General features: G+C 46.3%; 1 protein-coding gene and 1 long non-coding RNA gene across 6 annotated transcripts in view; one reads left to right on the top strand and one right to left on the bottom strand.

The window, feature by feature from the left end:
* The window catches only part of LOC142802707 (uncharacterized), a 112,235-nt gene that overhangs the window by 18,418 nt on the left and 68,870 nt on the right, over positions 1-24,947 (bottom strand). The window contains exon 4 of one of the 5 annotated variants that reach the window (XM_075887695.1): positions 18,442-20,327. The exons of the other annotated variants lie outside the window; for them this stretch is intronic. Within the exon in view, the coding sequence (XP_075743810.1) occupies positions 19,015-20,327 (1,313 nt within the window). The 3' untranslated portion in view covers positions 18,442-19,014. Of the gene's footprint in view, positions 1-18,441; positions 20,328-24,947 lie in introns of those variants that run through there. 5 annotated transcript variants of the gene reach the window in all.
* On the top strand, positions 550-1,743 carry LOC142803434 (uncharacterized). Its single transcript, XR_012894114.1, has 3 exons — positions 550-784; positions 1,327-1,428; positions 1,525-1,743. It is a non-coding gene; the product is annotated as an uncharacterized LOC142803434 (long non-coding RNA).

Genomic DNA, 24,947 nt, shown 5'->3' on the forward strand with positions numbered 1-24,947 from the left:
TAGTTCTGGCGCAACAGAAATGTTACCCTTTGTAGTGTTTGTAGCTGCCACAGTTCATTCCAAAAGCACATAGTGATTTTACAGGCGGTATTTTTTTATCTGAAAGGCTCGTAACACGGATGAGCCCTTTCAGCATTCCTGGCGACTTGTGCATTCTATTGTTGTCCTGCTTTTGGAGAAGTTCCAGTAACTATGCTTAACCACATTTATTCTGAGCTTTAAAACTCTTTTTGAAGATAACAAGTCTTTAAAATGAGATGCTTTATACAGCTTCTCTGTCATTGTACCGTGTTGCATGCACCTGCATCCGACATTGTTGCCTGCCCCTGTGTCGTAAATGGCTTGTTATTATTATCAACAATTTTTAATTTTTTTTTAACTGTAGCTATAGCCTAATTTTTGTTATCGTCAAGCAGAGAATAAAATATAATTTTTTGGCTCACAGTGCTCCGCGTTTAGTCGGAGTGAGTGCCTTAGCCAGAGCCGATTTGCGGCCGAAGTCCACAAGGTTGTCACGCAGTCACTGTCGGTCGCTAATGTACTCGATAATCACTCCACTTGGTTTTTTGTCTTGTGGCACAACATGAAGCACAGACCGCCCAAATCATGATTTCGCATGCTTACGTGCATTATGAAGATGACGAAAGATGTGCTGTTGTGAACATTGGGGATGTTAAAAGCTTCAAGCCTTACGACGATTTTAAGACAGCCTTCTACAGTGTCAGATAGACGGACCAACATGGGGAACCTCATTTCTATTGCATCAGGATTATTCTCCTCGAAAGTAAGCTTGCTTCAAATTAGCCGCTATATTTTACTTATTTATGTGTTTGCATATGTGTGAACGTGCATGTGTGAGTGACGATATAGAGCATGTGTGCCACAGACTGCACCCCAGCTGTCGTCATGCCTACATGTTCCTTGTTCATTATTCTCGCAGATAGTGTTTCAAAGAACCTTGAAATGCTATGTCTTGCTTAACAATTTACAATGCTATATCGCACCCTATCAGTGAAAAATTACAAACGATTGCGCCTATGTAGTCACAGAGAATAAATATTGGTGTCTGTCTAGACGTTAGACAAGGAAACAAGGATTGTTGGCGTACATGTCATCTCGTTAGCTGTACTTTGTGTGGTTTCGCTATGAATATATTTCCAGTCATGAAATTTTATTCTACCATAATAAAATGCTTATCTAATTTTATGCTGAAAGGCCAAAAGTAAAATTTGAATCTCGAACTCATAGTTACAGAATGCTCCATGTTTTGGGTATCACAGCAGAGTGCTGGCATAGTATCAGCATAACTTTTTTTGTATTTTTCAGGGTCTTAAGATGACCTCAAAGTAAAAATGAGGCAAAGGCGAGTGCAAATTCCAAAAAATCCTTGATGGAAGCAACAGTGAAGACAGCGACGAAAGCTTTCAGGTAAGCACAGTTTTCTTATAGCAGTGATGTCTCTTTGGCACTTCTCAATGGGGAAGTGACCTGATATGTATTTGATGACATTTCTTTCTCTTACAGACACCAAAAAAAGAAAAGCAGGAAGATCCCAACAACGTGCTGCTTGACCTACTGGCATACAAAAAAAAGTAAGCTCATGCAAAAAGCGCATGAGCAGCGAAGCAGCCCACTGACTTCGGCCCAGGAAAAAGAGGCCCGCCTCAGCGCTATAGTGAGGCAGAAGGAAGTAGAGCTGAAAGACTTCAAAGCTCTTAATAAGAATCTGCAACAGAAGCTTATAGACACAAAGGGTTCTAGGCAAGGTAAGCAATGTTTCGTGAGCATAAGGAACACAGTATAAAAAGTAGCGATTATATTTTTTAGAAGTATATTCAAATATTAAAAGATTACCAGTGTTCTAATGTGTTTTATATTTCTCATGGTGCAGCCAATTCATCACAGGCACTGCCACCTGCCTTGCCACCAGTGTTGTCACAGCCACATATTGCTGAACCATTGCCTCAAAAGCTGGAGGTGCCGGACTAAGTATGCAACTTCTGCTTCATGAGTTTTCGTAGACCCCATCAACTGGCATAAGCTTGGTCGATTGTATTGAAATTTGTGATAGCATTTTTTTACAGGCTGACATTCAGAACATATTGAGGATGACAACGTGAGCATGGCAGCGTATTCAAAGCAATCCTAAAAACTCTCTCTTTGCAAAAGACCTCATGACAGCATTGTGGAGCGCCACTGAGTGTCTTGAGTAATGTAGAGGCATGAGGCGCCTACCAAACGTGGAACTGCGGCGACGGTGCACGAGAAGAGGAGAGTAATTCGAGCGCACACGCACCAGCCATGTAGACGCAAGAGATTGGTCAGAGAGAGGCTCGTGGCACGGACTTGAGCGCCGGGAGGAAAAATCCCTGAATATGAGCTGGCACTCTGTATTCGGAGGCCAAGCTGTAAAAACGTGTGAAATGAGCAGCGCTACCTCGACGAGAGCAGCATGACCGCTCTGTTCTGAGGATGTCAGCAAGTAGAGCTTGAAAAGTGGCCGTTGATTTAGGAGATGGTCTTAAGTGGGACTGCCCGAACTGCCAAGCAGTTCCTGCTGGACTTGCACCTGCCCCACATCGCACAAGAACGGGAGCAGCCCACATTGGTCAGCCAAGTGGCCGCATCAGCGGGGAAGTCCTCGATGAGGGGGGCCTAGCGAGGCCGAAAATGTAGACAAGCACCGAGACACCGGGAATGCGGAATAGTGGATCGTCAAACAGATGTGAGCACACACCGTTGATGGCGAGGTGGTACCACTTCGTCGTAGCTCCGTAGGTGGCATATGAAGAGTAAGAATGTTCTATTATTGCGAGAGCGCATGAGAGAAGTCATCGAGACACCATCTTAGCTAGGGAAAGTTTATGTTTAAGACTGAACCTGTCTTGGATTCGTATTAATTCCAGTTTTGCTTGTATAGCCCATTATTGCATACATACCTGTTTCATTTTGGGGAGTGAATTCCGAGTGTCAGATTACTGTTTGCCGTTTTGTTTCCTGTGATGAAGTGTGTTTGCTTTGCCACGAGCCCTCCTCTCCTGTCGCCTCTCTCTCAATTCCATCCGATGCAAGCACTCCAGAAATAAATCCGTGACACTGAGTTACTTGGATGGTTTCTATAAGGTAACTGCCTGCTAAGAAATCTTTTATGGTTTGTTTTATTCCGGTCCCTAAGCACCTTTGCATCATTTCATTATTGTCCACATTGTAGGGAAGCATTGTCCACGCTTCCGTGGCCGTCCAAGGAAGGAACCACTGTTTCTCTGGGAAGTGTCAGCAGTACGAGGTGAATGAAGATTATTCATTAGGTCTAGTACTTATTTACTGGGTGCTTCCTACGAAACATTGAGTTATCAGCATATTGTGTGTATATTTTTGCTTTTGTTTGACAGAATGCAGCAAGCGGCGATAAGAAAAGAAAGGGCTGGTGACCGAGATCAAGCCAATAGCGTTAAAGCGGGTGAATCGATTCTTGGTGAAGAAGCTGAGCGATATTGAAAAAAAGGACTATAAGGTTTGCTAGCCAGCTAATTGCATTCTAATGTTTCAGGCTTGTGAGACAAACTTGCAAACTAATCATTTTGCCTGTGCGTGCAGTTTACCGTGCATGCCCTACATTACTCATGTCCAACAGCACACAGAAATTATCTGAAATTACGTTTCCAGTATTTTAGAGACTAGGAGTATTTTGGAGACCAGCAAATTGTCTGCGCTTTCCTGGTTTTAGAGCTTTTGCTATTTATTGTGCTTGCACACTCATTTTACCATTTATGTCTTCACTGTTTCTATCAGGGATATCAAGGAGCTGCCGTGATACTTGCAGAATTTCCCGGAGAACTTACAGCATTAATCAGTCGTGATAAAGTCTTTTATTGTGTATTTTAAATTGTGTTTTGTTGCCAATTACTGCTGCCGATGGGTACGATAGGTCACTCTAACCAATTGGTACCAATTGGGTACCCAATTGGCCTGTGCTACAATAACCAAGTGATCGCTTTCCAATAGGAGCAATTGTGTACTAATTTACAATTGGAAACTTTCCAATTAGAAATATTCAAACTGAGTCAATGTTTTTTTTTTACTTGGAAGGCACCTACCTGGCACGAGACCACCGCTGCACAGTACAATGCAAGTTATCCAAACCCGGTCACGCATGCGCAATATTTACCTCAGGGGCAACTGAAAATACACGTGCAGAAACTGAATGTGCTTCTGACACTGCTATATATGTCACTACGAATGACATGACTCCTGCGCTATCTTCTGATATTATCCTTTAGACTTTTTGCACTTGGATAATGACCCTGACGTGTTGCTGTTACGTACCTGATAATTAGGACAACGGGAGACAAGGAACACTCCTACGAGAACACGTTTACAGGAAGCAACAGCTCGCTCGTATTCGAGAGAGGGATTTCGTCACAAGTGCCTTTCGTCATCAGAAACCTCAACTTGCTCGACGCACAAAGGTTGTGAGCGTTACGCTTCAAAGTCAACACAACAGCACTTTAGTGCAGATAGAAGCTGTTGTAATTCCTTACATCTGTGGTGACGTAATTGAATCTTGATACAAGTGAACTTCACAGTCATGCAGAAAATAAACCATTTGTGAATACAGAGTTTTCCCCAAGCATCACCTGTGAACCTGCAGTAGGTCTTCTAATTGGGTAGGATCAATTGTGGAAAGTAGTGCTAAACTTAAGTTGGCTGTAGGATTACAGAGCGTTAATTGCCATTAGCACGAAAATGGGATGAACTTCACAAGGTCCACCATCCGTTGAGGAGCAAGGTGCACAGTATGCGAGCAGTCATACCTGCATCCTGCGAACAGATGTCTACAATGAGGTGGATTTCTCATAATCATCACAACGGGTTCCGAGCTTGATACCAGTGGTATTGTAGAAAAGCCATTCGCAAAGAAAAATATCGACATAAGAGGGTTCAACAAAGCCATCGATGTCCAAAATAGTCGCAAAGAAGTTGTGCTCCCAAGGACATCAGCGAAGACTCATGGCAGTGTTCGCACTTTTTTTTAAGAAAGAAACAAGTGAACATTGTGTAAAAAGTATGAGGCCATGCAAGAAAAAGGGAGATGTGGTCGCCACTCATGAAATGTCAGAAGTGTCAAAGTCACCCTTGAAGTCAGCTCTCCCTTCGTCAAGGTGAAACTTGAGAAGACGGCAACTGGCCTGAATGTATGCTGCAATATCAGCATTATGAACCCCTCAATTCGAGTGACACGCATCAACACCGTTGTCATGGTGGCCTTCAAGGCACTCTCGTTGAGCTATCTGAAGGATTTTGGTACCTAAGATGACACCAACGTGTTAAACGAGTACGCAGTAATTGTGATGCCTGGGTGCGATTATCACTCGATTCCCCCTTAACAGCTACAATGCCATTCCAAAAGACAGTGTGTCCCGATCGAAGCTGCTTTAAGTCAACAAGATCGACAGTATTATGCCTGTTGCTGCTAGTAGAAAATATCGTGAAAGCGTATATTATCGTTAAACATGTGCCAGTTAGAGCAGTACTCATATGTGAAGGGGCTTGAGGCTAACACATTTCGGAAGACTTTCTGTCCTTTTACTACGCAGAGTTTCATTTTACAATAAGGAAGACACGCTTAAGACAGATAGTCGTATGCAGTTGAGACTTTCGAGACATATTATTTAGGACTTCTCTACACTCGTGCAAATAACCTGAAAATTGTAGCTGAGTGTTATTCGTTGATGGGAATATTTGTGGAAGGATGATACAGTCTGTAAAAGGGTGCCTACAGAGAATATTAAAGAAAATTTTGTGAAATTATAAGGGTGGGGCAAGTAGAAAATCGGGCGCCTTTTAGACTCAAGAGATTAAGAAGGTAAATGCGCAAAAGTTTGTTCTTGGACTGTTCAAATGTACACCATCCCATGGAGGGCACTGCCCCGAGTGCCAATAAATGTTGCAGAGAGATTTTCCCTCAAAGGCATAACACTTTCAAAGATCAAACCCTGTCATAAAAAGACGATGAGATAGGCATATTTAGGGAACAACGAGGACGGTGGCTTGTTGCTCATAGGTATAGCTCGCATTGACAGACCTATGGAACTGTGCTAGCGGTGACTCAGGGAAGAAGGGTGGGGCCAAATAACTTTCTTGTTTTGAACACAGAAACAGTGTACGGTAGAAACAGCCGAGGACTCGACACAACAGCTATCATTTATAGAACGCTACCCAGCCTGGTGTATTCCTTGAAGAAGTAGCTGGAGCGTGTTATTTTTTTTTATTGTATGGCGTAACGAGTGACAATTCAAGGAGATATGTTAATTTCACTTAACAGCCCCAGCTCACATAAAATTTATGCAGACTCAAACTATAAATGTCTGCCATTTTTCCACTTTATAGAGGTACTATATAAGCACGTGGGTTCTGCAAGAAAGACGAAGGCGACAGTGCATACGGGCATCTGCACACTTTTATCGCAGACCTCAAAAACGAGAAAGACGAGGAACTCTCTGGCGCGCGGAAAACAAAAAGACCGACCCGCTGCTGCTTTCTCAGCATCTTAAAATACCATCTCTGTCTTCACGTCGTGACACTGGTGGAGGTGCTGGGGCCTCCAACCAGATGCAGGAAAGCGTTGTTCGGGACCGTAAACCCAGTCAAGAGCCTCAACATCTTGTTACGACTCCAGTACACGGATTCAGCCGGGCCCTACTAGGCCTAAGTCCAGAACTCTTGACTGCATCTCTTCTTACCAACATGGCAGCCCTTTCAACGTCTGCGAATTTTCCTGCGGCCCAGACGACTTTTCCTTCCCAAGTAACTTTTGAGCCTCCTTGTGTTCCCGAAGTCTTTCGAAGAGAACCGTACGAAGATGTCGAGGACTGGCTCGACCAGTTCGAGCGGACCGCTGTGGTGAATCGCTGCAGCACGCAAGAGAAACTTGGCCGTGCCTACTTCGCAATGGAAAATAGCGCTCGCACATGATACGAGAGCAGGGAGCCTACTTCACAAACCTGGGAAAATTCCGCCAAAAGCTTCTCGAGACGTTCCTGAGTGCAGACTGACGGGATCTTGCACAACAGAAGATTGAAGCCCACGTGCAAAAGCCGAACGAAAGCGTCGCCATGTTCGCTGAGGATATGGCCCGTCTATTTCGCCGCGCTGACCCTGACATGCCAGAGGTTAGGAAAGTTCGTCACCTGATACGGGGAGTTAAGGAACCGCTTTTCGCCGGCCTTGTACGAAAGCCGCCAACAGCAGTGGATGAATTTATTAAAGAGGCGACTGTCATCGAGCCGGCGCTCGGGCAACGATGCCGCCACTTTGACCGCCTGCCCGACCAAACGCCTGTTGGTGCCGCCGCTCAAAACACTGCCATTTCCGAAAGCTCTCAACGACAAATGATTAGGCAAATCCTGCGGGAAGAACTGTGGGCCCCCGGCCTTTCGTCTACCGAGCCTTCAGTTGCTTCTGTTGCGAAAAACATGCGCCCCGAACTACAGCAAGCCTTTCCATCACCGGTGCCACCACCTGAACCACGTCCATTGACCTATGCTGATGCCGTCCGCCGTTCTCTGCCAGCCCCAGAAGAGGCACCCTTTCAGCCACGGTGCCGTTACCTTGCCTTGGTGGCAGCGAGAACCTGTGCGGCGACCACCAGTATGCCAGACCGACTTGTGGCGCACTGCTGACCGTCGACTGCTTTGTTTCCACTGCGGCGAACCAGGCCACATCTCGTGCTACTGCCATCATAGAGAAGCCCGGTTTGGAAACTTTTCTCGTCCCACTTCATTTTATTTTGAAGACTTTCGTGACCATGGTGCTGATCACCTGCAGACCAACCAAGTGTCTTCACTAAGTCGTCGCTTGCGGTCTCCCTCGCCTGCTTGAGGTCACACTTTCCCGAATCGCCAAAGTTACGCTGACGTTGTCGGAAACCGCTCCCAAACCCCGTGCCGGGGAAACTAACTGCCGCGACCTCCGGGGGCAAGGTTGCCAATTACCGAGATGCCAAAAAGACGCCCTTGCCTCTACACAAAGACGACATGACGGCGGTGATGACAAAGACGACAACCACGAGTACTAATGCCGATTGATTGATGATTGATTGATTTGTGGGGTTTAACGTCCCAAAACCACCATATGATTATGAGAGACGCCGTAGTGGAAAGCTCCGGAAATTTCGACCACCTGGGGTTCGAGTACTAATGCCGATAAATTTGTACGTGCCGACCTCAGCGTTATTATAGAAGGACACAACGTAATAGCAGTGGTTGACACTGGTGCTGACTTTTCTATTATGCGACAAGAGCTTGACGACCGCCTTAAAGGAGAACTGACATCAAATTTCAAGATCTAGATGTGCCCATCATTCGATAGCTTGGTATGCATAGGTCTTCTTGGCCAAATTTGAACGGCATCCGTCGCGTCGAGTTATTTTAATTTGATGTCAAACAGCATTTTAGAAAAGCTAAGGAGAAAAAATGGAAAATAGACTGCCCTGTGACATCGATACAAGTGCTACGTGTTCGGTGTGATACATTCCACAAATATCATCCTGAGTGACGATGCCCTAGTATTGATGACGTGTACGATCCGAGTGTTCTTATCGTGGCGCCGAAGCGCAGAAACGCACTCGCTCGTCTACGGCCGGGCTAGCCTGCGCAGGTGCACTTTAGCCCAGCTGTGGCTCGTTGCGTCTGATCTTCATCGCACTGGTTTGAATGATTACGTGAAATTATCAAGATAAAAACCACTTTTAAAAGAATATCGAAAGAAAAGAACATGATTAAACGTGTGCTTGTCCGTCAGCATGTCGGGGAATCGTTGCGGTGTGTCTAGCTTGAAGCACGGAAAAAAGCGCTATCGTGTTGTCTTTTCATATCACGTATGTGTTACACATCAACAAAACTGCAAGCTATCAAACTTGGAAGAGCGTGTAGTCAGATATCATCCCTAAAGAGTAACACGTAAGTATTGTTGAAGTTTAGTTCATCTGTAGAATTTGCGTCCATGTAAAAGTCGTAATACCATGTATACCACAAGAAGCTGGATAGGTGGGGCCATCTGGAGGCGCGAAAAAGAAACTGACAAGCAGGAAACGTATTCTATTTCTCCGCTGATGCTCATTCGCGATAGCTATATTGCATTGATCCATTGCATTCAGGGAATACCTGAATGCTTTTCACGCCAAAACACACTAATATAGCTAACTGAGACACACGAGCGAACATGGATGAAACGTGCAACTTCGGGCGCCTCTGCAGTGCTGCTTGGAACGGCGTCTGTTTCGAAATCACTGTTCTGCAAAAGGTCGATTGAAGCCAAAATAATTCGCGATGTCGCGAATCGCGGGGATTCCAAGCTCCAGACTATCTTATTGAACCGGAGTCAACACGTTGTACGGCGACCACAGCAATGCAGGTGACAAAGCATGACTGAATGGGTCCGCATAGCAGACGAAACGTTTGTGGACCAGCTGAGCCTGACGTCACTCTTTTCTGTGGACAAGTGATCAGCTGTGGCGTGACCTGGAGGTGACCGCGAGGTAGGGCCACTGCTGGTGGCAATGCAGGTGACAAAGCATGACTGAATGGGTCCGCATAGCAGACGAAACGTTTGTGGACCAGCTGAGCCTGACGTCACTCTTTTCTGTGGACAAGTGATCAGCTGTGGCGTGACCTGGAGGTGACCGCGAGGTAGGGCCACTGCTGGTGCTCCCAGCGCTAAAAACGGCGGGATTGTTGGCTGTTATTTAATAGTGCTAGATCCCAGTGATATAAACTAATAAAAGTGATAGTAATTCATCCCTCAGTTACGTTTTAGGTCGTGAATCGCAGCTACGGAGTCTATAGCTACTCGCTGAAGCAAAAATCTTGGCATGAGTAAATTTGATGTCAGTGCTCCTTTAAGAAGGTCAAGATGCCATGGAGTGGGCTGAGCATAAGGAGTGCTGGTGGACAGCTAATGACGCCAACCGGTAAATGCATCGCTCGGCTCATAATTGGTGATTCGAGCTTCGTTGCCACTTTTGTCATTTTACCGGACTCTTGTAAAGAGCTGATTTGGGGTATGGAATTTTTGCGAGAGTACGGTGCTGTCATCAACATTCCAGAACGTATCGTCACCTTTTCCGCCCATCTATACGTCGACCCCACCATTACTACAACATCATTTACTACAACATTTACGTGTAGCCGATGATGTGATGCTCCTTCCGAGATCTTGCTGCTTTGTGTCAGTGTTATGTGAACGGCCATGCCGTAACGAGGTGATAGCGGCACGAATAGACACGCTATTGCTTACGCAAGGTGTTTCAATAGCGAGAGGCTTCTCTGCCTACCGTCTTGTAAGCGATGCCGTGCCTCAGGCGGAAACTCTTTAAGCAGCCATTGGACACCGCAAAGTCAATGATGCCCAGTCTGTAAGCTATTTTTATCGTCTCCTCGTTGTAAAATGCTGCCGTGAAAGCTAATACTGGCAGCGCGTGATGTTAAGGCTTGGCATATTTCAGAATCATCGAGAATACTATTGCAATCACGGAATGATAAATGCCTTCCACATAATGACTATGCATATGCCGAACTAGCTTCCTCTTTAGGCTCCTCGCTTGCAGAAGAACAGTCTGATGGCACTGAAAATGTCACAAATACATCGCACAATAATGCTCTAAACGAGGTGGGTGTTCCAATGCCTCAATACCTCCCAGCTACCACAGCAGACTATGCAAAAAAGAGGGGGGAAATAGCACAATGCCCTTATCAGCTAACAGTAGCAGTTACCAGGCGAGTTAGAACGCTGGAACTGGGTGTCCAGTACGCAAGCGCCACCCTCCAAGACGGACAAAGGACTACGCGATTTGTTATTAGCCTCTTGATGAGAGGTCGTGTAGTTTGGTTCGGTTGTGCATTACTATGTCTTTTGTGTTCTTTTTATTTCATTTTGTTGTTAGGAGATAAGTACGTACCAAGATTTATTTTTGGCTTTTTATCAAGATTTCTCTACTTCTTGAGTATGAATGTGAAAGTTTCCGAGGTGTTGTTTATAATGTAACAATGTTGATCAGACATCATTGATGTGATGATGTCAAGTGAGGTCATCTAATGGCAATCTACAAAACATCCGTTAACTTAGTTTGTAAAGGTTGTGAAACAGGCCATTTGGCCATCATCATATTGTATTCAAAAAGGAAGAAAAATAAAAGAACAGGTGGCCTTCCGCTCTTTGTTCATCGGCATCTGACTGCTGCGGTCATATGTTCGAGGCCTCCTGTCAAATGCTGTGCGCAAGCCTCGGTTGAACGGGGAGCAGCAATATCAGCCGTATGATCGCGACGCAAGATTTTGCAGGAGGGCGACCGCCGGCAGTGCCAACTGTAAACGTGTGACAAAAAAAAAAAAAAAAAAAAACTTGAACTCTTGCGCATCCTAAAGTTGCCTCAAAAGCGTAAAATACAATATCAGGTTATAAACATTTGTTTTCAAGCAAGATAAGTTGCCCTGCGAGGATTTCTTGTCCTACCAAGAGACTGGGAACATCGCTGTTGGGTGATTCTAGCGGTCATTTTTTGTCGACATTTAGCATCAACTTAATATTATAATTCCCCCTTTTTTTTACAGGACGTCAGCATGCTTGTTGACCAATGTCATAAACGATCTTCTCATATTCACGACGATCAAAAAAAAAATTTTTGCATGGTAGACAGTTTCTTTAGGGAGCTTCGCCCTAAAATGTGAAGACAAACTAAGTGCGTCTTCCTGGTTGCCTCCTTGTTGCCAAGTGGCTTCGGTAGGTGAAGCCTCAATGTTTACAAAGGCAGTTCTGGTGCCCAGGCTATATCCAAAAAAATACCCTCTGCACGAAGAAGGTTGACAGCCAAAGCATTTGGATATCCATATAGGGCACAGTGGCAATTTTTTCTGCGATGATAGATGACTAGCAGGCACTTAGGCACTGTGAGCAGGCTGTTTGCTCTAAAATAGACAGATGAAGTAGACATCTGTGCTTCCTGGATGTCTTGCTGCTACCAAGTTAGCTTGGAAAGCCCAAGAAAACGTGAATAGCCTTCCTGCGGTAGATACGCACAAACTGACAACCCACCAGGACATGTGGCTACAGCCTCAAGCATTGGTCTCTGTCATAGACTACTGAAGAAATTTGGCAGATCCCATGTACATTGCGAATCTATGTTATGCGAAGCATGTGAATGCAAGGTGATTGTGTTTTAATTTTTTATTGAGTAAGACGTAATGAAGAGACGCTCCATATACGTACAAATCCATGCTTATAGATATGTTAAACAGCCGCATACATTTTATATTAGCAGTTGTTGGCAGTTGCATCAGGCAGCAAACAGACACATATATATTAGTAACACCAGAAGCGTAAGCTGATCTGAAGTGCTGGTGTTTGTGCTGGGGCTCACGAAGGTGGTGGCCCTCAACACTGCGACACAAATTAACCTCAGCGCATGGTGCCTAATTACAATTGATGTTAACCATGAGAGGAGGCAGTCAATAACAACCCTGCTCACTGAGGTTAAACTTCCTCAACTTGCCATTCGCCGAAAAATCACTCGACTAAAGTTTTTATATCAGCTTTACAACAATAAGCTCAATTTAAACCCTTCTCTTTATTTGCGTCCCCCAGGAAGAGTCTCATCAAGAACCAATCACCCACACGTAATTATGCCCTACACACCGAGAATTGACACATTTAAAAACACTTTTCTTGTCAGAACGATTGTCGACTGGAACTGTCTTGCCGCCGATTTCTTTGAGAATGTAGACACAGTTGAATCTTTTGTTGGTAAATTAGAATTGTCATTGTATGATGTAGTTCCCACTCTGTAACAGCCCGACAGGGCTTACAGTATTGTGAATAAATAAATAAATAAACCAAACATGATGACTGTATCATGGGAGCACATAAGTGATGTTCATGAAATTCGATAGCCAGTATTGCAACCAGAATTGACATGTTTCACGAACATCAGCGTCAATTTGTAAAGTATTTCCAAGACATAGCATGACCCTAAGGTAGAATAAGCGATTGCCACGCAGAATGATAGGGTTCGATTCCTGCTGAGACACATTTATCCTTTGCATTCATCCGGACAACAATGCCTATGTGAACTTTTTTTTAACTGTTAAGCGTTGAAATTGCCGATGTGTGTTCTCACCATTCCTGGGCAGATATAAAATGTCTCTCACCTGAGGGACATACCCGCCATTTAACGAAGAACGTGACCATGACAGCACCCTGACGTGGGTGGCTAGACAGACAGACACGCAGATAGATCCCAAAAGTGCTTGCAGTGTGAAAAGAAATGCTTTACATTTATTAATGATTATTGACACAGAGACAACCATCGTTCATGGGCCAGCCATTTTGTTATGCGCCTCTTCTTTTTTTATTTTGCATCAGCTCCTTTCGCAGCTCCACCAAAGTATCACTCTTCATTACGACAGTATATGTACAGCCATGGCCTCCGAGATGGCGGGCGTGCGGCGTGTCCCTCTCCGGCCGTCCCAATCACCACGCTCCCCAGCAAAGTGAACGAGTATCACCTCGCCCGTCCGGCTACCATGAGAGGGCGCAAGTTTTGGCAACGGCAACACCACGGCTGACAGCAGGGCGCATGGGATTCCAGCGTGCACATGTTCTTTTTTTTTTTTCGCGTACCAGCAAGAATCACCACTAGAGTCTTCTGACTGAACTGAAGGAATGCATGTTTCGGCGGGCACCACAGCAGACCACAAAGTGGATGGGATTTCAGCGAGAGCATGTTTTTTCTTTTTTTCCTCCACGTACGAGCAAGAATCATCGCCAGAATCTTCAGGCTGAACTGAAGGAAGGTTTTTTTTTTTTGTTACTGCATTTATTTTGGTCCCATTTACGAAGAAAAGCATGGCAACTTCAGCATTTTCCTGACAGGTAATTGTAAGGAGGTATACATTCGCCTCTGGCAATATTTCATTTTTTTTTTTACGGTCCGTTTTAGCTCGCTGCTAAACACCTCGATTTGAGAAATATAGAGATATTTTAGCATCCCTCTTTTCTGGAAGCTTCTGTAAGGGAAACTGGGCTAATTGTCGTCGTTGATTTTATTGCTGTCCAATCCTGCCTCATAATTTTACTGTTATATCTCGCACGAATATTTATGAGATGGTCAACCAAAGCGCAGTTACGCTCTAGGCAACCGAGTGCCCTGTTCATGTCATTAAAGTAAGGCATATGAAAAGTAATTTTGCTGGAATATTGTAGAAGGCTTCGGTTAGCCCACCTACATTCGCTCCCCACGTTTTAACAGTGAAGGTGCTTGAGTTGTGATCGTCTTTTTTTCATCATCTGAACTTCGATTATGTTTTGATTGCACAATAGCAATATCAGTACTCTCAACTGCATCCAAATCCAAGGGTCAAACATGTAGCATAACGGCATCTTTCTAATGAAAACCAAGTATTCACTGAAGGAGAAAACAAGCAAAGCATTTTGATGTTCGTTCTTAGATTGTCCAACGTATCCATTGAACACTGTAAAATTCACAGGGAAAATGGGTGACCATAAAAGACTAGAGCGTGCCTGTAACCAGCCCGTGGTCTTCGCAGAACCAGTGACGTTCAATCTAGACATAGTCTAGACGCATTTAGACCGCCTGCTCCCTCTTCCCTGCATCCTGCTTCTGCGGCTCGACGGGAAGATTCTTCAAACGGCGTTATAATGAAAAGCAGCGCTGGTTCCATGAAAGAAAAAAAAAAAGCAAGCTTTTCAATGGAGTGTAACCCGTGAGAATAGAGCGCGGCACTATTCCGCCTTCACTTGTTGATTGCGCTGTCATTTTTTTTTCTTTGCCAGTGCCGTCCCTACAATACAGCCTGCAAACTTCGAAGTACAGTAAGTTTCCAGCCCATCTGGATCTCTTGCAAAGGTATTACAGTTATAAGCGCTATAATATGGGCAACGCAAGTCTACAGCAAATTAAGTCAATTTAAGAATAAATACAACATTCCCCCAAACATACCCAATTACTCATACCGCCCCGTCCTGAAAACATGCATCCAACATATCACACTAAGCGTCGAATCCAAAGAGCAAAAGCTCTTCAGAAAAATTGCATGGAGCCAATGACGTGCTCTATGGCGATGCGGCAGAATACCCATCCTCCTCATCCTATGCCCTCTGCTGCTGTCGATTATAACGGCAAGGCGCTCACAACGGCATCCATCACTGTCAACTCTTGGGAGGAGGCAGAGGAGGCTGATATCTCTTTAGGCAGCTGATGGCGTAGTGGTTAGAGCATCCGCCTCGCATGCAAGAGGTTCAAACCCCGGTACCGCGCAGTTCCCAACCGGATTAAAAAAAAAATCGGCGTGTTGATGGAACTGCATTAAGAGTCCTGGGGTGCGCCCTCACCGGCAAACACCGCCGACAATGCACTCTCTCACCAGAGAAGGATTGGCCACCCTGGTGCAGTATCTGGCCACTACCTCCCACATGCTTACGTCAAATAACTCACGGCCCTCAGTCCCCAGCAGCTGCGAAGCAACTGACCACGGCGGCGGTCAGATCTGCAACGCAGCAGAGGGTGCTAAGAATCTCTGGATCCGGACAGGCCGCCATTGGAACCTGAACTTGGCAACGTTTAACGCCAGAACCTTATCTAGTGAGGGAAGTCTAGCTGTACTATTCGAGGAGCTAGAGGGTGTTAAATGGGATATAATTGGGCTCAGTGAGGTTAGGAGGACAGATGAGGCCTATATAGTGCTACAGAATGGGCACGTCCTTTGCTACAGGAGCTTGGCAGACAGAAGAGAACTGGGAGTGGGGTTCCTAATTCACAGAAACATAGCTGACAACATAGCGAAATACTATAGCATTAATGAGAGGGTGGTAGGTGTCGTAATTAAACTGAATAAAAGATACAAGATGAAGGTAGTACAGGCTTACGCACCTACATCCAGCCATGATGACGCTTCAGTTGAAAGCTTCTATGAAGACGTGGAATCGGCAATGAGTAAGGTAAAAACACAGTATACTATAGTGATGGGCGACTTTAATGCAAAGGTAGGAAAGAAGCAGGCTGGAGACCAGGCAGTAGGAGATTATGGCATCGGTACTAGAAACGCCAGAGGAGAGATACTAGTAGAATTCGCAGAATGCAATAATTTACGGATTTTGAATACCTTCTACCGAAAACGAGAAAACCGCAAGTGGACATGGAGGAGCCCTAATGGCGAAAATAAGAACAAAATAGACTTTATAATGAGTGCACACCCTGGAATCGTGCAGGATGTGGAAGTTATTGGCAAGGTACGATGCAGTGACCATAGAATGATATGGTCTCGAATTCGCCTAGACTTGAAGAAGGAACGACAGAAACTGATACGCAAGAAGTCAATCAATCAGCTAGCACTGAGAGGGAAAGTACAGGAATTCAGAGTGTCGCTGCAAAACAGGTACTCGGCTCTTAGTGAGGAAACCAACCTTAGCGTAGATACAATGAATGATAATCTGACGAGTATCATCACGGAGTGTGCAGTGGAAGTTGGAGGCAGGGTAGTTAGACAGGACACTGGCAAGCTTTCCCAGGAAACGAAGAACCTAATTAAGAAGCGTCAAATCATGAAAGTGTCAAGTACAACAGACAAAATAGAACTGGCAGAGCTTTCGAAGTTGATTAATAGACGCAAGGTATGCGATGTAAGACGGTATAACATGGAGAGAATTGAACACGCTCTGAAAAACGGAGGAAGTGTCAAAGTATTGAAGAGGAAACTTGGGATAGGCAAAAGGCGGATGTATGCACTAAGGGACAAAGAAGGCACAATAACTACCAATATGGATAGGATAGTTAAAATAGCGGAGGAGTTTTACAAAGGTCTGTAGAGTAGCCGAGACAACCACGACCTTAATACTATAAGAACTAGCAGTAACCCAGACGACACCCCACCGGTAATGATAGAAGAAGTCAGAAAAGCTTTGGAGAGCATGCACAGAGGCAAAGCTGCTGGTGAGGATCAAGTAACATCAGATCTGCAGAAAGATGGAGGACAGATTGTGTTAGAAAAACTAGCCACTCTATTTACGAGGTGTCTCCTGACGGGAAAAGTACCAGAGTCTTGGAAGAACGCTAACATCACCTTAATACATAAGAAAGGAGATGACAAGGACTTGAAGAATTACAGGCCGATCAGCTTGCTCTCTGTAGTATACAAGCTATTTACAAAGGTAATTGCTAGCAGAGTAAAGAAAACATTAGAATTCAATCAACCAAAGGAACAAGCAGGATTTAGAACAGGCTACTCAACAATTGACCACATTCATACTATCAATCAGGTAATAGAGAAATGCTCAGAGTATAACCAACCACTATACATAGCCTTCATAGATTACGAGAAGGCGTTTGATTCAGTAGAAATATCAGCCGTCATGCAGACACTGCGGAATCAGGGCGTAGAGGAAATATATATAAACATTCTGGAAGAAATCTACAGGGGATCAACTGCTACCATAGTGCTTCATAAAAAAAGCAACAGAATACCAATAAAGAAGGGTGTAAGGCAGGGGGACACAATCTCCCCAATGCTATTCACTGCGTGCTTACAGGACGTTTTCAGAAGCCTAGAATGGGAACAGTTAGGGATAAGAGTTATAGAAGAGTACCTCAGTAACCTGCGCTTCGCCGATAACATTGCATTGCTGAGTAACTCAGGGGACGAATTGAAACTCATGATTACGGAGTTAGACAAGGAGAGCAGAAAGGTGGGTCTTAAAATTAATCTGCAGAAAACGAAAGTAATGTACAACAACCTCGGAAAGGAGCAGCGCTTTGCGATAGGTAATAGTGCACTTGAAGTTGTAAAAAACTATGTCTACTTAGGGCAGGTAATAACCGCAGAGCCTAACCACGAGATTGAAGTAACCAGAAGAATAAGAATGAGGTGGAGCACGTTCGGCAGGCACTCTCAAATTACGACAAGTAGATTGCCACTGTCCCTCAAGAGGAAAGTATATAACAGCTGTATCTTGCCGGTACTTAGCTACGGAGCAGAAACCTGGAGACTCACAAAGAGGGTTCAACTTAAATTGAGGACGACGCAGCGAGCAATGGAAAGAAAAATGGTAGGTGTAACCTTAAGAGACAAGAAGAGAGCAGAATGGATTAGGGGACAAACGGGAGCTAAGGATATCATAGCTGCAATAAAGAAGAGGAAATGGACATGGGCCGGGCATGTAGCACGTAGACAGGATAACCGCTGGTCATTAAGGGTCACCAACTGGATTCCCAGAGAAGGGAAGCGAGGTAGGGGGAGACAGAAGGTTAGGTGGGCAGATGAGATTAAGAAGTTTGCGGGTATAAATTGGCAACAGCAAGCACAGGACCGGGTTAACTGGCGGAACATGGGAGAGGCCTTTGTCCTGCAGTGGACGTAGACAGGCTGATGATGATGATGATGATGACCTAAAATTTTCTTGAGCTAAAGTCATTCTGACTCACATTGACAAAATTTTTTTGAACCAGACTCACTCGGAGTCAAACTCGCAAAAATATTACTCGCGCAGATTCACTGAGACTCGCCGCTTGATCTGAGTCTGTGAGTCGACTCAAGAGTGGTTTCGTTGACCTATGGTGAGTATGCATGTGTTCGATCAGGTGACCTTCTATGGAAAAGGGGTGAGTAGCAGTGAATATAGAAAAAGGGCCCCTCTGCTTCATTGGTGCGCGTGTGCCCAATGAGGTGGCCTTTTATTGAAAAGAATATATTGCTGTGGACACACGAGGGACCCTTTCCTCCACGAGTGTACATGTCCCTAATGAGTTCGCATTTCACTGAACATGATGCATTGCAGTGAACACAGGGAAATGGATTCACTCCTCTGTACAGGCAGATGTGTCTCATGAGGATCTCTTCCAAAAAGTATTTATTACAGTAGAAACAGGAACAGGACCACTATCAAATATGCATGCAGATGTCTTTCGAGGAGGCTTTCTACACAAAGAATGCAAGAATATGGATGCTCTCACGTGTGCTTTCGCATGTGTCTTGTGAGGGTCTTTTTGTCTATAAAAGATGCATTGCAATGGACACAGGAAAATGGATGCTCTCCTGTGTGCTTTCGCATGTGTCTTGTGAGGTCCTGTTTTTCTGCAAAAGATGCATTGCAGTGGACACAGGAAAATGGACGCTCTCCTGTGTGCTTTCGCATGTGTCTTGTAAGGGTCTTTTTTTCTGCAAAAGATGCATTGCAATGGACACAGGAAAATGGACGCTCTCCTGTGTGCTTTCGCACGTGTACTGTGAGGTTCTTTTTTTCTGCAAAAGATGCATTGCAGTGGACACAGGAAAATGGACGCTCTCCTGTGTGCTTTCGCACGTGTCTTACAAGATGGCTTTTCTGCAGAAAGGACGCATTGCAGTGGACACAGGAAAATGGACGCTCTCCTGTGTACTTGAGGATGTGTCTTGTGAGGTCCTTTTTTTCTGCAAAAGATGCATTGCAGTGTACACAGGAAAATGGATGCTCTCCTGTATGCTTTCGCACGTGTCTTACAAGATGGCTTTTCTGCAGAAAGGACGCATTGCAGTGGACACAGGAAAATGGTCGCTCTCCAGTGTGCTTGAGGATGTGCTTCAAAAGGGAAGTTCTGTACATAAAAGCAGCATTGCAGTGGATACAGGAAAATGGACGCTCTCCAGTGTGCTTGCGGATGTGCCTCATGAGGGAGTTTTTCAGTACAAAAGAAGCATTGCAGTGGACACAGGAAAATGGACGCTCTCCTGTGTGCGTGCGGATGTGTCTCCTGAGGGTGCTTTTATGTACATAAGAAGCATTGCAATGAACACAGGAAAATGGACGCTCACCTGTGTGAGTGCGCATGTGGTCAGTGAGGAGGCCTTTCAGCGAAAAAGAAGCATTGCAGTGGGCACAGGAGAAGGGACATTCTCCTGTGTGTGTGCGAATGTGTCTAATGAGGGTACATTTTGTCACAAAAGATGCACTGCAGCTGACACAGGAAAATGGCCCCTCACTTGTGTGAATGCGCATGTGCTCATTGAGGTGGTTTTTTATCGAAAAAGATGCACTGCAGAGGGCGCAGGGGAAGGGCCGATCCACTGTGTGGGTGCACAAGTGAGCCCCAAGCTTGGACTTGTACATGAATGCAGCTGGACAAAAGCGGCACTGGAAGGGGGGCTCGCCCATGTGTTTCGGAAGGTGTCTGTTCATAGTTGATTTGTCCACGGTCACATAGGTGCACTGCTCGCAGAAATGAAGTCGGCTTCGTACAGATGCCAGTGAAGAAGACCGTTCCAAGGAGACACAGGTCAGGGAGCCTGAAAAGCCATTGAGAGCCCACAAAGCAATGCAAATTATGTGTGACACACTACATGGAACTGCACTACAGCAGCAGGCAATACACATGGGCAGCTGTGCATGCAAAATATATTGATGTCCACCTCATCTCACTAAGGCTGTTAGTGTGCCAATAGGGCACCATCACATCATGTATTACAATAATTCCCATCTGGCTGCGAATAAATTCTATGGTCAACACATGCGAACACAGTGCGCCAGAAACTAGAATACAATTTAGTTCTCATTCCATTGCTAAGTATATTGCAAACGTCGAATGTGTCTGAATGTGCACAAATCAAAACTAGTCCACTAAACTGCTTACTAAAGTTCTGTTTGCGGAGAAGTATTCACAAAACACTGCACAGAAATTACCACTTCCTATCACAACACATCAAGCATTATAAAAAAATATGAGTGAATTATATTTATGTGATGCAATGTGTAAAATTAAAAAGAAACAACACACATTTATGCACTATCGCAACAACTGTTTATATTGCCACTTGGCCGCTAGTTACGGCGAGCGCAAGCCATGGCTGCCCGCGAGAATGGAAGACGATGTTCTGGGGCAGCGCCTGCTCTGGCTAGTTGTCATTTATTGAAGCAGCCATCTTGCCAGTTTTCGGTGCATCTCCCTGCCGGCTCAGTTCTTTCAAGTTGAAGACGTTTTGTAGCACGTGAAGACTGGTGGAGCTGCTGGGTAACACCCAGCCAATGTTCCAAACGCCTCCAGGTAGCCCTTTACCTGCAGTGACAACACCTGTTCGCTGCTCAAGCCGAAGACTCCGAGGACTACTACCTTAGCGTGGACCTCTTCCCGAGATGACGTCTGTCACACCCTCAAACTCTATGGAAGGCGCTGCAGCCTCCAACGCACAGGAAAGCGCTGCAGCCATGCCTCATACGCTGTGAAAGCCACATGTGCCGAGAGTGTTCCACGGTTCTGTCTTGGAGGATGTCGAAGACTGGCTGGCCCAGTTCGAACGGGTCTCGGATTACAATGGTTGGACCGACTTCGACAAAATGAGGAACGTGTATTTCAGCTCGGAGGACGACGCTTGTACTTTGTACGAAAATCATAAGCCTTTTCCCTCGTGAAGCATTTTTCGTCGATACTTGCTGGCAAGTTGGACCAATCCCGATCGCCGTGAACGAGCCGAGCGAGCGATTCAGTCGCGCCTCCAAATGCCGAATGAAAGTGTCAGGATGTACGTCGAGGACAAGACGAGCCTCTTTCGTCGAGCCGACCCCGACATGGCAGAAGAAAAGAGGGTCCGTCATTTAATGCGAGGAGTGAAGGAGCAGCTGTTCACTGGCTTCGTTCGCTGTCCCCCAAAGACCGTGGTGGAATTTTGGACCGAAGCTACAACCATAGAACAAGTGCTGCAGCAGCGCTCTACTGTGTACGACCGGCAAGTGAGAGCCGCTTCGTCAATAGGTCCGATCGGAGGTGCCGCAAGCAACATCAACATCGACTCTCTCGGTGATCTCATTCAATCAGTGGTGCGTGATGAACTAAAAAAGATTCAGTGCCAGTCCTAACCTACTACAGGGTCTATATGCAGCCTTGTCAGAAACGAAGTACGACAGGCTCTCCAAGTGCCGCCTTTCAACTATGTCCCCCCTGTCCCGACGGAGCCACATCGTGCATCATACGCAGAAGCTGTCAGCCGATATACTCCTGCTTCACCGGGCTTCGTTAATCCTATGCCACAGGATGCACTTCCTTCGCTGCAGCCAATTCAGCATTTAAAAATCGACAGCCGCTTCCCAGAAAATCCGACGTATGGTGCACACCGGACAGATGACCACTGTGCTATCCCTGTGGTGAAGCTGTACATGTGTACCGGGAATGTCCCTATCGTCGCCTCGAACTACAGGGCTTTGCTGTCGACGCACCACGGCCGAGATTCGGCGAAAGACCGAGAGCTATTGAAGATTACTTCTCACAGCAGCGCATGCCACTGCGGCGGCAGTCGCGGTCCCCATCCCCAAGGCGATCTTCAAATTTTCGGAGCTTCCCAGGGGCGGTGCTGGTGCGCTCGCCAAGCCCTAGGCGGGAAAACTAACTACAGCGGCCTACGGGAGCGAGGCCTTTGACACTCGAAGCAAGCAAGGCCTCCCACCGACGCAAATTTTCTTAGAATATACATGTGGTAGTCGATGGTCACCACAACGTTAGTGCATTATTGGACATAGGTGCAGACTACTCGATCATAAGCAGGAAACTAGCAGCGCACATAAAGAAAGTTGTTACGCCTTGGTACAAAGCACAATTCGTACTGCTGGCGGGCACGTAGTCACCCCAATCGGCATGTGCACTATCAGAGTGAGCATTCGGGGACATATGTTTCTTGCAAGCTGCCTCGTACTTCGTGACTGTTCCCAAGACCTAATCCTGGGAGTCGACTTTTTGCGGGAGCACAGCGCTATTATCGATCTTGAAGAGCGTACCGTGACGTTTTCCACAGCTGAATCCTCCGACAAATATGACGACATCTGTGACAGCATGCGTCGCGTTTCTGCTGAAAGCATCCTATTGCCCCTGCGTTCAAGCGTCCTAGTTGATGTAGTGTCTGACAAGTTACCGGATGGTGAGGTTGTCGCCAAAGAAAACTTGACGCTTTTGTTAGCGCTGCACGCAGCCTCATCACGCTTCATGACGGACACTCTGCACTACTTGTGACTAATTTCAGTAACGAGTACCAGCACCTGTTTCGTGACACCGCCATCGCTTTCGCCTACCCCACCGCAGACGTTTCTGAATGCTTCGCATCTACATCAGCCGACAACGGGCTTCGACCGACACCAAGCGACGTGACTTCACTACTTGCAGAAGTTGATGTCAACTCGACCCTCTCGGAACAACAGTATACCGAGCTACGTGAACTGCTATATCAATTAAAAGTGCTTTACGCCCACCTCAAAGGTTCGTCAGACACCGATTGCCAAACACAGAATAATTACATATACTGACACCTCGCCCATAAAACAACACCCTTACCGCGTTTCGACAAAGGAACGTGATGTGATAAATGCTGAAGTCGAAGAGATGTTGCAAGATGGCGTTATGCAATCTTCGAAGAGTGCCTGGTCATCTCCAGTCGTGCTCGTGAAAAAAAAAGATGGATCACTGCGCTTCTGCGTGAACTACAGGAAACTCAACAGCGTGGCTAAAAAAGACATCTATCCGCTACCCCGCATCGACGATTCCCGACGATTCCCCGGCTTTAAAACTACCGCTTTGCACGGACGCATAATTTGACAGCGGTGACAGCGGCGGAGCAGCAGGCGTGATTCTTGACTGTTGCAAATTACAGGTGTCAATGCAACCTTGCTGACAGCGATATTCGACGGACACGTGGGACTGCGCCGCAGGACAGCGCAAGCGTACAAAAGAGGACGGCAGCGCACAGGCTTCGTTCATCGGGTCCTGAATGCGCAGGCCGAACGACAGTGCACGTTACCACCGCCCGGCTATAAAACTACCGCTGTTGCACGGACGCATCATTTGGCAGCGGTGACAGCGGCGGAGCAGCAGGCGTGATTCTTGACTGTTGCAAATTACAGGTGTCAATGCAACCGTGCTGACAGCGATATTCGACGGACACGTGGGACTGCGCCGCAAGACAGCGCAAGCGTACAAAAGAGGACGGCAGTGCACAGGCTTCGTTCATCGGGTCCTGACTGCGCAGGCCGAACGACAGTGCACGTTACCACCGCCCGGCTTTAAAACTACCGCTTTGCACGGACGCACAATTTGACAGCGGTGACAGCGGCGGAGCAGCAAGCGTGATTCTTGACTGTTGCAAATTACAGGTGTCAATGCAACCGTGCTGACAGCGATATTCGACGGACACGTGGGACTGCGCCGCAAGACAGCGCAAACGTAAAAAAGAGGACAGCAGCGCACAGGCTTCGTTCATCGGGTCCTGACTGCGCAGGCCGAACGACAGTGCACGTTACCACCGCCCGGCTTTAAAACTACTGCTTTGCACGGACGCATAATTTGACAGCGGTGACAGCGGTGGAGCAGCAGGCGTGATTCTTGACTGTTGCACATTACAGGTGTCAATGCAACCATGCTGACAGCGATAATCGACGGACACGTGGGACTGCGGCGCAAGACAGCGCAAGTGTACAAAAGAGGACGGCAGCGCACAGGCTTCGTTCAACGGGTCCTGACTGCGCAGACTGAACGACAGAGCACGTGACCACCGCCCTGCTATAGAACTACCGCTGTCGCACGGACGCATCATTTGGCAGCAGTGACAGCGGCGGAGCAGCAGGCGTAATTCTTGACTGTTGCACATTACAGGCGTCAATGCAACCGTGCTGACAGCGATATTCGACGGACACGTGGGACTGCGCCGCAAGAGAGCGCAAGTGTACAAAAGAGAACGGCAGCGCACAGGCTTCGTTCATCGGGTCCTGACTGCGCAGGCCGAACGACAGAGCACGTTACCACCGCCCGGCTTTAAAACTACCGCTTTGCACGGACGCATAATTTGACAGCGGTGACAGCGGCGGAGCAGCAGGCGTGATTCTTGACTGTTGCAAATTACAGGTGTCAATGCAACCGTGCTGACAGCGATATT

Source organism: Rhipicephalus microplus, chromosome 3 (genome assembly GCF_043290135.1).
Source record: "Rhipicephalus microplus isolate Deutch F79 chromosome 3, USDA_Rmic, whole genome shotgun sequence".
Lineage (NCBI taxonomy): Eukaryota > Metazoa > Arthropoda > Arachnida > Ixodida > Ixodidae > Rhipicephalus > Rhipicephalus microplus.